General features: G+C 47.9%; 1 protein-coding gene across 6 annotated transcripts in view; it reads left to right on the forward strand.

The window, feature by feature from the left end:
- Positions 1–13,964, forward strand: part of LOC120834297 (partitioning defective 3 homolog B-like) — a 133,561-nt gene that overhangs the window by 80,901 nt on the left and 38,696 nt on the right. For all 6 annotated transcript variants that reach the window (XM_078091236.1, XM_078091234.1, XM_078091235.1 and 3 more), the window contains 2 exons: positions 3,528–3,635; positions 3,973–4,320. In XM_078091236.1, coding sequence (XP_077947362.1) covers positions 3,528–3,635; positions 3,973–4,320 — 456 coding nt within the window. The remainder of the gene's footprint in view (positions 1–3,527; positions 3,636–3,972; positions 4,321–13,964) is intronic.

A 13,964-nucleotide genomic window follows, 5' to 3' on the forward strand; every position in this document is an offset into this window, starting at 1 on the left:
TGTGTGTGTGTGTGTGAGCATGTGCTTGTTATCAGACACATTTGTCAATCTCCCATTCGCTCGGGGAGCCTTTTTGCCAGCAGCACGGGGAGCGTCAGAGGGATGGAGTGCGAAAGAGCAGTACAATAGAAAGAAGAGGCGAAGTGAGTCCCAGATGTTTGCAGTCGTTTACTGAGTTTTTTTCTCTTCAGTTTACCATTCAAAAACGCAAATGTGGAACGGCCCCTTCTCACTCTCATTGGCCATGTTCGTGTGTGTGTGTGTGTGTGCGTGTTGTTTTCTTTATTGTTAGGACCTTAACTGGACCTCTCATCTAAAAATATAATCCTTTTATTTTTTACCTTTCAACAAGTCTCTCTTCCCTGCTTTGGTTGCCATAGAAACCGACCAAATGTCCACTTCAAATGAAACCACATCTACTTCAGTTTGATAAAAATGGGGTTGTAAAAGCTTCAGTAGCTCTGAAAAATAGCATTTTATGGAGCACGGAATCTGATAAACTCACCAGACCACAGTGCGGTTTCCCAACCTGCGGTCCGCGCCCCGTTCAGGGATCAGCCTTGATGCCTTACTAGTCCTAATCACTGGCCGTCTGCTTTTATTTTGGCGGGTACCCTCGTCTGCTGGTCAAGGTGGTGCACATGACCACGAGGAGCGTCACATATGGGCAAGTTCTCCTGGAGAAGTACTGCTCAGTGTGAGTCCAAGTCCTCACTGTGTGTCTGTGCCCAGAGGAGCCGTTGTGTTATTTTTTTTGGGGGGGGGGGGGGGGGGTGTCTTGGGTCTCACTTGTGTTTTCGCTAGCGGCTGAGAGCTCGTTGTGAGTCATGGCAGCATTAGAAAGGAAGTAGAAGGCGTTAGAAGAAAGTGTGAGCCACGAGAGGTCCTATATATAATATATCACTTTTCAACTGGTCGGACTGGGACACTTGAATATTTGTTTTAGTTTTTTTCGACCGATAAAGGCTTAAGGGAAGCGTGATGTCGTGAATATTCCAGAGTCGTCATTCTGTTCTTTCTCATGGAAGAGTGGAGGTAATTTATTCCTCTTAACTGGCTGTTAATCAGTCGTTCTGATATTTCTCTGGGTTTTTAAGTGATGATGTTGCTCAGTTTGCTGCATCTTCATTACATCATCATTTAAATATATGAAAAGCAAGTTGTTGACAGGCGGAAATGAAAAGTAACTATTAAAGAAACAAACCAAACCGGTTGTTGCTTTTGCTTACTCCTCAAAAATACGCAGAGGGAAAGAAAAGGTCAAATCTGAGTGTGGTGACACGGTGAAAGAAGGCGATTTACCGGCTGCTTCCCTGGAGCTCCTTGTTCTCTTTGCATATGCAGCCTTCAGGAACAAAGACAAAGAACAAAGACCGAGCTTTCTAGTTCTGTTTCTTCCTCACACACATGCACACGCAAAAGCAGACACTTTCTGAATCTAAGTAGATTGAAAATATTACACGTGCTTTATTCTAGTTGATCTTGTTCATCTTCATTGTCAAAAATACTTTTTTTGTATTTTTCAAAATGAAGTAAATGTGCAGTCTCTTTTTTTTCAGTTTGAAGTTTGCATGCAAACTGAAATTTATTCAAACAGCCAAAACTCTGGAGACTGCCGGCCTATATTTTACTGTGCCACGGACCGGGGGCCTTACGGCCTGTTTATGCTTTAATCATTTATATAATGGACCAAATCCCAAATTGCAGAAATGAGATTAAGATTTTTCATTTTCTTTTGCCGGCTGAACTTGAGTAGCTATCTATCTGCTATCTGCTGCATGAAGATCAGCATCTTTGACATAACGGCACATCTGTAAGCTCCTCACATTGTAATTATAATGTTAGCTCATTCTTCTTGTGCTTTACATACAAATTGCAGTCACACCTTCTACGTCGCGCCTTTTTGAAGAGCTTAACAAGTCCTATTTTCTCTCTCTGTGTGTGTTTTGCGAGTAATACAAACAACCTGTAATCTATCCTTGAACCCCAATTTATTTTTCATCTTTTAATTCTTTATTTTAAACGCTGAGGGCGAGAGGGAAGCGGGGATGACAGCATGGGGCGACAGCAGAGGAGGGGATGTTGGAGGTTAAGCGCCGCGAGAGGAGGGTCCGGTAGCGAGGGGAGCGGCATGCCAAGCGGGGCGGCGAGATGGAGGGGTGCAATTGGGGGGGTGAGGTCAAAGTGAGAAAGGGAGGACATTGGTGATGTAACGGAGGAGGGAAAGCTAAAAGGGAGATGGGTGAAAGAGGGGTGAGGGAGGGAGGGAGGGAGAGTTGAGGGAAAGGGTAAGCCTTCAACTCTTGGAGGGAGCAGTAATTAGAGCAAGGCTGGTCCCCTGTGAGGCAAACACACACACACACACACGGTTATGGCCCTTCATGCCCATTGAGCCCCCCTCAAAGTACGGACCCCCCGCCCCCCTCCCTCCCCGTCCACATTAGGCATTTCAAAGAAGTATTTCCCTGGCGTACTTATACTAAAGTTTGTTTTCCCCCCATTAGAATGACCACGAGCGTCCATTTGAATAATGCACAAGCAGGTACAGTAACACATCAGCAACAGCGGGTAGCGGAAATGTAGACCAAAGAATAATAAATCAATAAGTCCAGCGGATAAATAATGCATTAGGCGGGATGTAGGGTCACAGTTTGCATGCTGGAGGTATTAACTATTTATCAGGTTTGACTGGCTCAGTTAACCACGTCCTCCTCACCGTGCAGCTGCTGGCCAGAGTTTAACGAGCTGAACTGCTCATCAACATTTTAGCCTCTGAAGGGCTCTCATGCAACTCAATATGGATTATTAATTTAACAGAATTTAAGATGAATTAAATCCTGTTCTTGGTTTAATAAGTGACGTTGCACTCCACCAAAACAATGCATTTAAATGTAACTGTTAAGTGTGCTGCTGATGCTGACCCCCCCCCCCCCCCCCCCCCCCACACACACACACACACACTGTATTGACCAGTGTGGTCTGCATGTGGCCACTGGAGACTCGTGTGTATGTCATCTTTTAATTTAGATTAGGAGGCATAGAGTAGCAACCACTTTACATCCAGTATCTAATGTATCAAAGGACTCAATTACACTGTTACTGTTACCGCATTACAACCACAGAAAAACACCTACACGTCTGTACATTTTACTATGAAACTACCTGCTGTTTAGATTTATTTTGTGGAGGAAAACAACTACAAGAAGACATGGAACCCAACATGTGTTTTTAGAACAATTTAATTTAGATGTGACAGCGGCTCACTAAGATCGATAGGCCAATGAGCTGCAGCGTGACACACCTGTGTGTGTGCGTGTGTGTGCTTGCTCTGGGCTCTCATACTGAATAACGGGGAGTGTGTGTGTCTGCGTTCAGGTCAGCCTGTTGGATTGTGGGAGAGGATTGTTGATGTCATGTTTGTGTTTTTTTTTATGTAGTTATTTTATTATAATGTTCTTTGTCCACTTGAGTCATTATTTATCACTCATTGTGTTTTTCTGCCTGTGTCTCTTCTTCCCTTTGTCCAGATTCGGGAAGAAGAAAGAGGAGAAAAAGGAGGCGAAAGCAGCTCGGCGACAGAAGTCGGACATCATGAGTGATCATGAGTTTGAGAGGATGAAAGAGGAGAGGGAGAGGTGGGGAGCTTTGATGGTCAGGTTTTTTTTTTTGTTTAGTTTTTTGCTTTTAATTCTCTGACATACAGACTTTGAGTAAATATTACTCTAACAGTATTTGAACTGTTTATATGAGAGTAATATCCACCGTCTTTTGTCATCGAGGGGAATTCGGTGACCACCTCTGTTTTCCTCTTCGATTCCAGGTGTTTGTTAATAATAATAATCCTTGTTCAAGCCGTTCCTTTCTTCTCATTGCCCATCTTTCTGGTTGGAGATCTTTCTTCGTGGTTCCCTGTGTTCTGACCAAATAGATATTTCTAGACGTCTTAAACTGTCTCCCCGTCTGTCCCGTCAGGATCGAGGCGGGGCACCCCGAGCTGAGAGAGCACCGCAGAGACCAGCAGGGCGGCGCGTCGCCGTATCCAGATGTCGAAGATGACGAGCTAGACCCCAGCTATGCCCAAATACAACCCTTCAGGGGCCGAGAGGCGGGACCAATGGCGGCGCCGCCGCCTCAGTCCCCTCCCTACAGCCACGTTGGCCCACCGTCCCCCCAGGGCCACATTCCAGGGCACGGGAGTCACGGCAACGACCCTGGAACCGTCCCCGGTGATGACCCGCTTGATCGGCTGTACGCCAAAGTCAATAAACCGAGAGGGGCGGGACCTACACCTTCCGCTGTTGCCACTGCCGCCAATGACGGGTAAGTCCCCAGGTCCCCCCCCAGGGTAACCGTCACCAATTCTTCAGTTTTAGGACATTTTAGCATGTGGAAGAAAAGTATTAGTTTTGTCTCTTTTTAAAAGCTCCAAATAAGCCCGGGGCCCCCTCCATAAAGATAAGATGGCTCCCAGCGTTCCCCTCCTCCTTTCCTCTTTCATCCCTCTTCTCTTTCACAGCAACTTCACTTTGACTCATTTCTCCCTTTCCTTTACCCTCCTGTCTACATCAGGTCTGTCTGCCACGGGCCAGTGTGTGCGCGCGTGTGTGTGTGTGTGTGAGAATCGACAAAAAGATAGAGACGGATGCACAGACAAAGGGGAGAGTTTGAATTGTTTGCGCTTGCTTTGAGCCTCAGTGTGAGCACTTCAGTGCCGGCATACCCACAGAAATACATATTGTGTGTGTGTGTGTGTGTGTGTTGTGTTCATCCCCTTTATTGTGTCAGTCACAGCCCAGACGCTGCTGAATATATCTACCAGTGCAGACGTCCTCACACACACACACACACACACACACACTAACACACACTTCCATCTTCATTTAGTAACTCCGTCTGATGGACAGTTTCAGGCTTTATAGAAATGTTTCCCGACACTGTATTTCTTACGTATTGTTGCCTGCCTGCATAAATCGTGGCTCGTTGTGAAAAGCGCTGACTCATTTGACCTCGGTGTGCAGGGTGGACCTTGTGAACGAGGCCGTGGGATCAGCAGCGTTCGTGCTACTGAAACAGGAAGCCACACAAATGATTTGTCTACCGTCTATTATATAATTATCTGAACGGATTATGACGTTTGTTGCTACTTATTTGATTAATCCGATGAATTCACGTGATTCACTTGGCTTTCCCCGTCTCGTTCCTTCCTTAAAAGAGGTAAAACAAGTCAAAGTTCTTGATTTCCACGGCCACAGCATTCCGGGCAGTTCGTGCTCCTCATTCATCATCACTTCTGGAAACCCGATGATGCAGACAGAAGCGAGTCCAAGTATCGGCCGACGCTAATCGACGGCGCGGCCGTGTCGGCGGCGCCCGGGTGAGCGTGACGCGGCGTCCCAGAGGGAGGGCGTGCGTGCGTGCGTGTGGGAGACGGAGATAAACAGAGTCACTGAGGGCTCCATTCCATCCGCACCACAGCGAAGACATGGAGCACACCGATGAAAGCACACACATACGGAGTGGGGTTTCCATGGCTTTTTGGGGACATTACCTCATGTTTCCAAGACTAAACCTTAAACCAAGTCTCCATCCTTAAGTTTACTCTCTTCTTTGTTATTCGTGGGTGGCCATCTGTTAGAAAGCACGTCACGGATATTGAAAAGTGTCTCCAAAAGCCAGGCATCTCATCCTGGATAATGTGAGATAACAACGATAATTTAAGGGCTGAAACAACACCGTCAGCTGCGATCGGGTCTCCAACTGACTCCCTCGCCTGGAAAGTGTGAGTGAGATCCACAAACAAGCAGCTGAGTCAGTGGAAATGAGATGGCTGTTAGTCTGTCTGGATTAGAAAATCGAGATCAGCTGGAAGGTTTGGGACAGAATATAATACTCTGCTATGTTTGCTTGGCATGTGCTACGTTTCCCCCCCCGTTGCCTCCTTTTTAATGGAGCAAAGATTCAAACAGCAAGCATAATCTTCATATAAAAGTCAGATCTTACAACTATTTTTGTTTAATTTGTGCTTTGATTTGTGCTCGTCATCAGTTGGTAACGCGCAGCAGAATATGAGGAATGCCACTTTGTGTTGCCTTTGCTTACCCGTGCAGTCTGCCGTGTTACTGCTGGAGCACCTCCACTAATTTAAAAAGCCCCGTAGTGACTTCACGCTGCAGCTCCGAGCCAAACACTGGACCAGCGCCGCAATGCCATTCTGTCATATCTATCTCTGGCATACACGTGCAGCAAAAAGGCACATTACCAATCAGCAGGCACTCGGTAGTGGCCCCTGATGCTGACGTTCTTCAAAAGCTTTGATAAACTCACGTTTTTTCAGTTTTTGTTTGTCACTGTAAAGAGATTTACTTTATCAGCGGTTTGCTTTGAACAGCAACATCACGGAGGGACCAGAATGCAACGTGATGTATCACAGCGGCCGCTCCTCAACCCGCCCGGAAGGGCTCCGCCTGCTCCGTGCCTCGGGCGTGGAAGAGTTTAATGCAGACTCATTTAGTGAAGCCAACACACACACACACACACACACACACACACACACACAGAGGCAGTGCATTTGGGTAAAGATCACAAAGGCATGCATGCGCATGCCGAAAAATAACCCACTCGTATCTAAATGTTTCTCGCTCGAGGTGTTTGTGGTGTAATCGGCGTGTTCATAAGACGACTTCCACGATGAGGCGTCTCGCTTTGACCGCGACGGACCTCCATTGTTGTTCTCATGAGGTTCCAACCAAAGCCACCTGCCACAATGCGCATGAAGAGTTCTGGTGAGCAGGCAGCGATTGCTGCCAGAGAAGAAGAGACGCACAGCGGCGTTCCGCCCTCGCGGTCCGCCCTCTTGCAGCTCTTCTGCCTCGCCCTCCAGATGGAGGGGGGGGGGGGGGGGGGGGGGGGACTGGAGGGCCCGAGCGGCTCACAAGGGGAATCGGAACCGGGGGACACAACATGAGGATTTTCAAGTGGAGAGCGGGAGTCTTTGCCCAACCGCTTCCTGCCGCGCACCAAACCGAGTCGTTACGATGTCAAACACTCACACACACACACACACACACACACACACACACACACACACACACAGAGTCCATTTGCTGAAGTGACCACCCGAGCCTCAGGATAAGTGCTGCCCTCCGTTTTCTTCACCACCTCCCCTCCTTCCAACCCTCGCCCCCCCCCCCCCCCCCCAATCACCACCACCACTAGCTAACCCTTCCAAGTGCACCTCGCAGGTTACCATAACAACCACGACCTCTGGCACTCCACCAATTAGAAAACAATCAGTCCTGAGAGAGCGGAGAGGGAGAGGTGCTGTGGCGCATGAGGGGAAGATAAATGGGGAGAAAATAACATCAAGAGAGAGAAAGTAACGTAGAGGGAAATAAAGAGGCGAGTGAGAAGGTCCCGAGTGGGTCACGTTTAAAAAGATGGAGGCGGCAGAGCTCCTCCTTTGCTGCTGGGATGAATAGCACAGTACAGTGATGCTTAGAAAGATCTATTGAAATTGAATTCATCGGATGTTGTGTCGGGGAGCTGTTGATCCAACCGTGGAGGTGTAAATCTGCCCGAACAGTTTGGCAGGCCTATGCTTTTTATTCTATTATTTAGAAAAAATCCATACAGAATTCATTCACATTTTACTCCGTGGTCGATATGACAACAGCACTCACTCCATTGTTTATGCCAAATTAAGCTAAATAAATACCCCCCTCCCCCCCTCCCTTCTTGGTGTCACTCTATTTGTGTTTATTTGGGGGTTTGCTTGACTAAAGAGGATAAACGCGTTGGAAGCGGTTTTGCCATCGGCTTTCACTCGTCCCGCCATCTGCCGTTGGGAAGAAACTTTTGTTTTTGACTCTTCTGACTGCTGAACGGAGCCCCATGAGCAGATGTAATCTTGTCTAAGGGCATATTCACCCCCCACCCCCAGTGTGGAGGAACGGACCAGGGTACCGACACGGGAGCAGAGCAGTGAAATGCATTTCATTTCCTATGACCGGCTACTGCGCTGATGAATAAGCGCCTCGTACATCTATCCACTACCCCTCTGAGCGCGCTAGTTCACGGAGTGCATGAAAGGAAGCGGCATGCGCTCCCAAAATGTGCATTAAGGTGAGATGGAGCCGCGGCGGGGAGAAGGATGAGCTTTTAGCATTGCTTGGCTGCTCACCGGAGAGGCTTTCTTTCCTCCGTGCTAATTAATCAGATATTCTTTCAGCCAACGGTAATTTACACTGGTTGTCTTTATCCTGCACACTTCACACACTGTGGAGGGAGCTTTTAGTGAGCGGCACCTTGGTCTGTGCAGCTGCCGTTTTCCGCGTCCTTTTCTTCTCGTAGGTGATTAGTTCTGGTGGAGAGGTGTGGGCGTGCGTATGAGGGTTTGTACCTTGGCTGTCTTTAGGAGATGTGTGGCTCAAAGCGACAGCAGGTCGCCTTCTCATCGGGAGTCTGCACGTCAAAGTGTCCCCAAAACTCAATCCACAGCATCGGTGTGCGTGAGTGCAGATCCTCCGTGGGTGGACGGGGGACATTCACCTGTGTGTGCAGCACTTTATGTTTAAATCTGGTCCATTTACCGGGAAAACTAAATGGGGAAAAAAAGCTGCAGCGAGAAAGTAAATCACATTTAACGTGGGTAACGTGGGTTTTACTGGCATTAATTTTGCAAGATCTGTTTGTTATCTTGTCATTTATAAATGGAGGCTTTATATATGTGCAAAAGAATTCTTGTAACTGTGGAAAGAAATGGAGTGGAATTCCAGCTAATTCCACTACCGAAAGGAGCAGATTCAAGGAGCATGGCGGAGACGAGAGAGACGTTTGGAGTGTTTTGGAACTAAAGGGAGGTTAAGTGGGATTAGGGATGCAGAGGAAGAAGACGGGGAAGGAGAGGTTTGCAGAAGAAAGAGCATGAATGAGCGTTTGGGGGCTAAAGGAACAAATTAGCAGAAGGAAATGTGGAGAAAACGGGAGGGGGGGGGGGGGGGTCCTTTTAAAAAGCAGGAAAAGGGGGGATACAGAGTAGAAAAAGTGGAGGATAAAGGTTAGGGGAAAAAAGGGAAAACAGACAAAAGAACAGAATGAAAAGAGAAGAGGAGCGAGCCGTAGAGGTTTGGGGGGCCGGTGCATGTTTGGAGAAAAAAAAAACTAGTAGGAGATTTGGAGGAGAGAATAGAAGCCCTAAATTCTGTGGGCTGAAAGGACACATGAGTGGACCCGAGTAATTGCAGAAATGAGAAAAGTGGATCAACAAAGGACAGAAAAGAAGCAGATGCAACGGATTCAGCGAGGAAAAGAGACCGAGAGGATGTTTTAAGATAATCCAACAGATGAGACAGGGGGACGAGGTGGACAGTGAGGGGGGGCAAATAGAAGCTGGGAGTAAAGACTGCATGGAAGGCTAAATGAGAGGAGAGAGGTGGGGGGGTTGATGGAGAGCGAAGGAGAAGAGTGCGTGTGTTTGACGGACTCAAAGCGCATCATTCAGCCCGGCTAATAAGAGAAAACCCTCCAGAGGCACTCGAACCCCCCCGTGCCCCCCCCTCCTCCTCCCTGCCCGGTCCGGCCCTCTCCTCCCCCTGTTGCACTCGCTCCCTCTCACTTATGATTTCCGCCTCTCGTATTTGCCGAGTACTTCTCGATGAAAAATAAATTCCATGCAAAGGACAACCGTCCGCGACGGAGCACGAACGCAGTAAAGGGGCTCTCGAAAAAAGGACGTGCACAAGCAGGCGGGGGGGTCGGGGGGGGTGGGGGGGGTCAAACCTTCCACGTTGTTTCTACCCATGGAGGTGAATATGTGTGCTGTTCCTTTACTCTGGTCCTGTGCTACGGGCCTGCTGAAAAAAACTCACCGACGAGGGAAGAGACCCACTTTAACGCGCACACACCGTTTGACCCCGACGTTGTCATCACACCTTCGTGGGGAAATTAAGAGTCACGTTTGAGGACGACCATTGGGGCCAAGGCGTTTTGTGGAAGGGTAGATAGACTCTGTAACTATGCCGGAGGTGAAACGGTGGCGGTTCGGCATTTATTAAATCATGGATCTAATGAAGCTGGTTGGGTCCACATGGCCAGCTCATATTTGTATAAACAGCAGAAAGAAAGAGAAGTTGTCAGAGAGCGCGGGAGGGGTGAGGTCACGGGGAGAAAAGGTCAGCTGGAGGGACTCAAACCTTTCCGAGTAATTGGAGAGGTTCTCGGTCTGAAAGGGACCTGCAACAAATAACACACGAGGTTGCATTTGGATTGAAACTGTTGTTATGAGCTTTAATGATGTGTTACGAGCTGGTGAGAGCTATTGACACCAACCTGCCCTGGTCATTATTGGCAAATACCAAAACTGCACTTTACGGCATTCCCTGTGAATACTTTGAACACGTTTTAATTTACCTTCGCACTCGAACACACCCTGAAGATGGCGAGCACCTTTAGGATTTGGTTGTTGACAAAGCGACGCTGTCAGAGACAACGGCCGTTCTGTCGGTAATCAGGATGTCGGGTTCGACATTGTCGCGGGACCTCAGGCGCGGTCTGGACGTCCTGCACACTGCTGAATCCCATCCCGAAAAAAAAGGTTTTTATGGAGGCAGTGAAATGAAATATCACATGTTAACATTAAGTAGGAATATGAATCCACAACTGCGCTGCTGGTAGCTCCTTGGTTCAGGTATGAATCCAGCTTCATGGAGACGCCTTTCACAGCTATTGTGGTTGGCAGAGGCAGTAGGCAAATTGGCCTCCAGCCACACACACACACACACACACACACACAAAGTCAAAGGGGAATGTTGAGCCAGACAGCCTGCCTACATGATTTCATGCCAGTGAGTTTACCACCTGTAGCGCTGCTTCTCTCTGTCTCTCACACACACACACACACACACACACACACAGGACTTGTCTAGATAATGTTATGCCAGACAATTTCCCAGCGCTTCCACACGCACTGATGGCCGTGAGGATTGGATGCCAGCCTCCTTGGGCCCCCGTGAGTGTCTCCCAGGCGTTCAGGCAGCCGGCCTGATTGATGTCACGGCCGTCGACGGAGCGCTAATTACTCCCCGTGCTTTGCCGCCGCCGCGTAAAGAGGGGTGTCATATCCTGTCAGCTGCATTTCAAAAACACGTGTCACTTCCCGTTAGCCTTGTGGAGGAAGAGGGAGCAACCCGGCGGCACACGCGCTCCGCATGCACATAAACAGTCGGCCCTTTCTTTCCCTCCCGCGTCGACCCACCTGCCAACGGCGGTGATCTTTTGTCGTCAGACTTCATTAGCGGAGACGGCGGCTAATTAGAGCCCAGCGCAGGGTTTGGGAGATTAGGAGGAAGGGGGCGATGAGGAGCGAGGCGGGGGAGGGCTGACGGGAAGGCCGGGACGGGGGAGACGGGCAGGTGATGGAGAGATTAAGACGGAGTGGGAGGGGAGGGGTGACGGCGGCGATGATTACCTGCATAGACTGTGAAGGGTTTGAACGGGGGGGGGGGGAGCGGGGGAAAAAGGATGTATGGAGAGTTACAGTACGCAGCACAGCAATATAAATCTAACATGCGCCATCAAAAAAGACTCCGTGGCAACACGTGACGGACAGCGGGTCGCGTCGATCGGCTCGTTGTTGTTACTTAGGGATCCCGTGTCAAATGCGAGGAAGCGAGAGGGAGGATCATTGGTCCGACACGACGGATAACGATCCTCTCTCTGACAGCGGGGCCCGAGGGGGTGACGCGACGCAGGCCGGCTCACGCGCGTGGAACAGGTCGGAGGCCACGAGCTCGGGGCTTTAACGTTGGACTGTCCGTGCGTGGGTTCAAATGGGTCTAATTCCGTCTGTGATCATCAAGTTGTATCTGATTGAATGAAAGGATGGAGCTTCATTTAAATGAGTTCTCGGGATCCTCAGTGTTGGTTAAAAGGGTTTCCAGGTTCTGCCCGTCGGCGGGTGCTGTCTCATTTCATCTCTGAAATGGCGTCAATGTGCATTTTACTGTTGCACAGGGCCGTCATCTTTAACTTTGACATTTCCAAAGCAGCAGTTATTGTTTGCTGCATTGATCAGCACCAGCAGGATGCACATGTCCTCTTTTCCACTCATCTGAAGCGTGCACCGTCTCTTTGGCTTTTTTAAATCAATGGCAGCTTATGTTTTTTTCGGGTCTTTATTGACTTTTCCAAATGGCCGTCATGACTTTGTGTTTGAGCTAATGAAAGGAAATCTTACTGCACTTTTTTTCTCATTAGCTCCAGTTGTTTTCTATCCTCCTGCTGTCTTTGTTCCTTCCAAGTCTCTCTCACATGTACTTTGTGATATTGGGAAAATAAGAGTACAACACCCCCACCCCCCAATACTGAAATGTAGCACTCTATCCATCTACAGTAAGAGATGTCAATAGAGTCTCACTAGTTTCTTGTTTTTCTACACACATGCTAAGACACACACACACACACACACACGCACATTTAGACATGTGATAAATCAGACTGAGCTGAGGGTCTGAATGACATTCCCCCTGTGCCACATCTAAAAGGAGACCATACATCACCTGTGTGTGTGTGTGTGTGTGTGTGTGTGTGTGTGTGTGTGTGTGTGAGCCATTTTGTGTCAGATTTATGGAACCTTTCACAGCCGTCTGTTAGAGCGCACTAAGACCCGTCCTTTCTCTCCTTCTTTGTCTCGCCCGTCGTCTACTGGCTCCGTCTTCCTGACATTTTCTCCTGATATGAGGATAATACAGGAAATACAAATGGATCTCCGGGTAGATTGTCCTTTAGATATCCGGTTGGGTGCTGGTAATGGATTCACCACCACATCGGGCCTATTTGAATTACTGATGTGGTTAAGCTTAAAGAGAAGCTGCTGATCATCCCCTTCCCAGGTATTCACAGGTAACGTGGCCATTGGAGTGTAAATAAATAAAGAATTTCAACTTATTTGTTTTAATCTCTGAATGGACGCTGTTTGTGCAGGATTTGATTGATTTGGCATTGAAAATGAATCTTAAAGCTGTTTGACCTGTGGTCACATGTCTTATTTCTTCTGGCTTTAGCTGTGGTGTCTCGATTAACAGCAAACCACAAACTAAATTTCAAAGCTTTTACTCCTGCACCGTTTTTAAAACCAGGCTAGTAAATATTTACAGGCTCTAATGGCGAGCGCATATTGCTTTGCTCTGGACATTGATATATTTCACAGCGTACCTTACCATGTTATTAATGGAACAGACGTCTCAATTATTAATAGCGGCATTGTTAACAGCTCTGTCGGGTTTCTGATTCTGATTTTAAACATTTATAGAATTATTATTGGTGTGGCAGAGCTAGAGCAGGAGATTGATCTTCCTCTGCGTGCGCGCGTGAGAGAGAAAGATGGTGAGGAGTGAACTAAAGCTCTGGCCTCCTATGCTGTTATTTTGAAACATACCATCTTTATACACAACATTACTTTTGGCCTCAATATAAAACTCTTTAATATTCCAAAATGAATGTTATAATTATTCTTGATGAGAGATCTAAGTACTTTAGGATGATGGAAGGTATTACACTTGCACATTTTTGCTCTTAGGTCATGATGTACTGTAACACACACAGAACAATGCTAGCAGGCTATTACTGCATGAGCCACCTCTATTGCTGTTTGATGGCCACAAGGTCGTTAAAAAGTGAAGTCATACGAGTCTGCGTTTTTATGGCTTACTTGTCTCTCTAATCAATATCTTCCTTCGTCTGTGGTCATGCAACTATTCCCATAAATGTGTGGGTGCTTGTAGTGTTATGTCTTAGTTTATCATATTTATCTATTCTTGGGCCCGCCCTCTTTTATGCCGGGTCATAAATCCAATAAAGTGCCCTTTGTGTGAGAGTGTGTGCGTCCGTGTGTGTGATTCGCCCGCATGTTGTCCGTGGACAGAATATGAAAGTTGAATTTTACCACCCTGTTCTCCCGGGGCACTGTG

Source organism: Gasterosteus aculeatus, chromosome 16 (assembly GCF_964276395.1).
Source record: "Gasterosteus aculeatus chromosome 16, fGasAcu3.hap1.1, whole genome shotgun sequence".
Classification (NCBI taxonomy): domain Eukaryota; kingdom Metazoa; phylum Chordata; class Actinopteri; order Perciformes; family Gasterosteidae; genus Gasterosteus; species Gasterosteus aculeatus.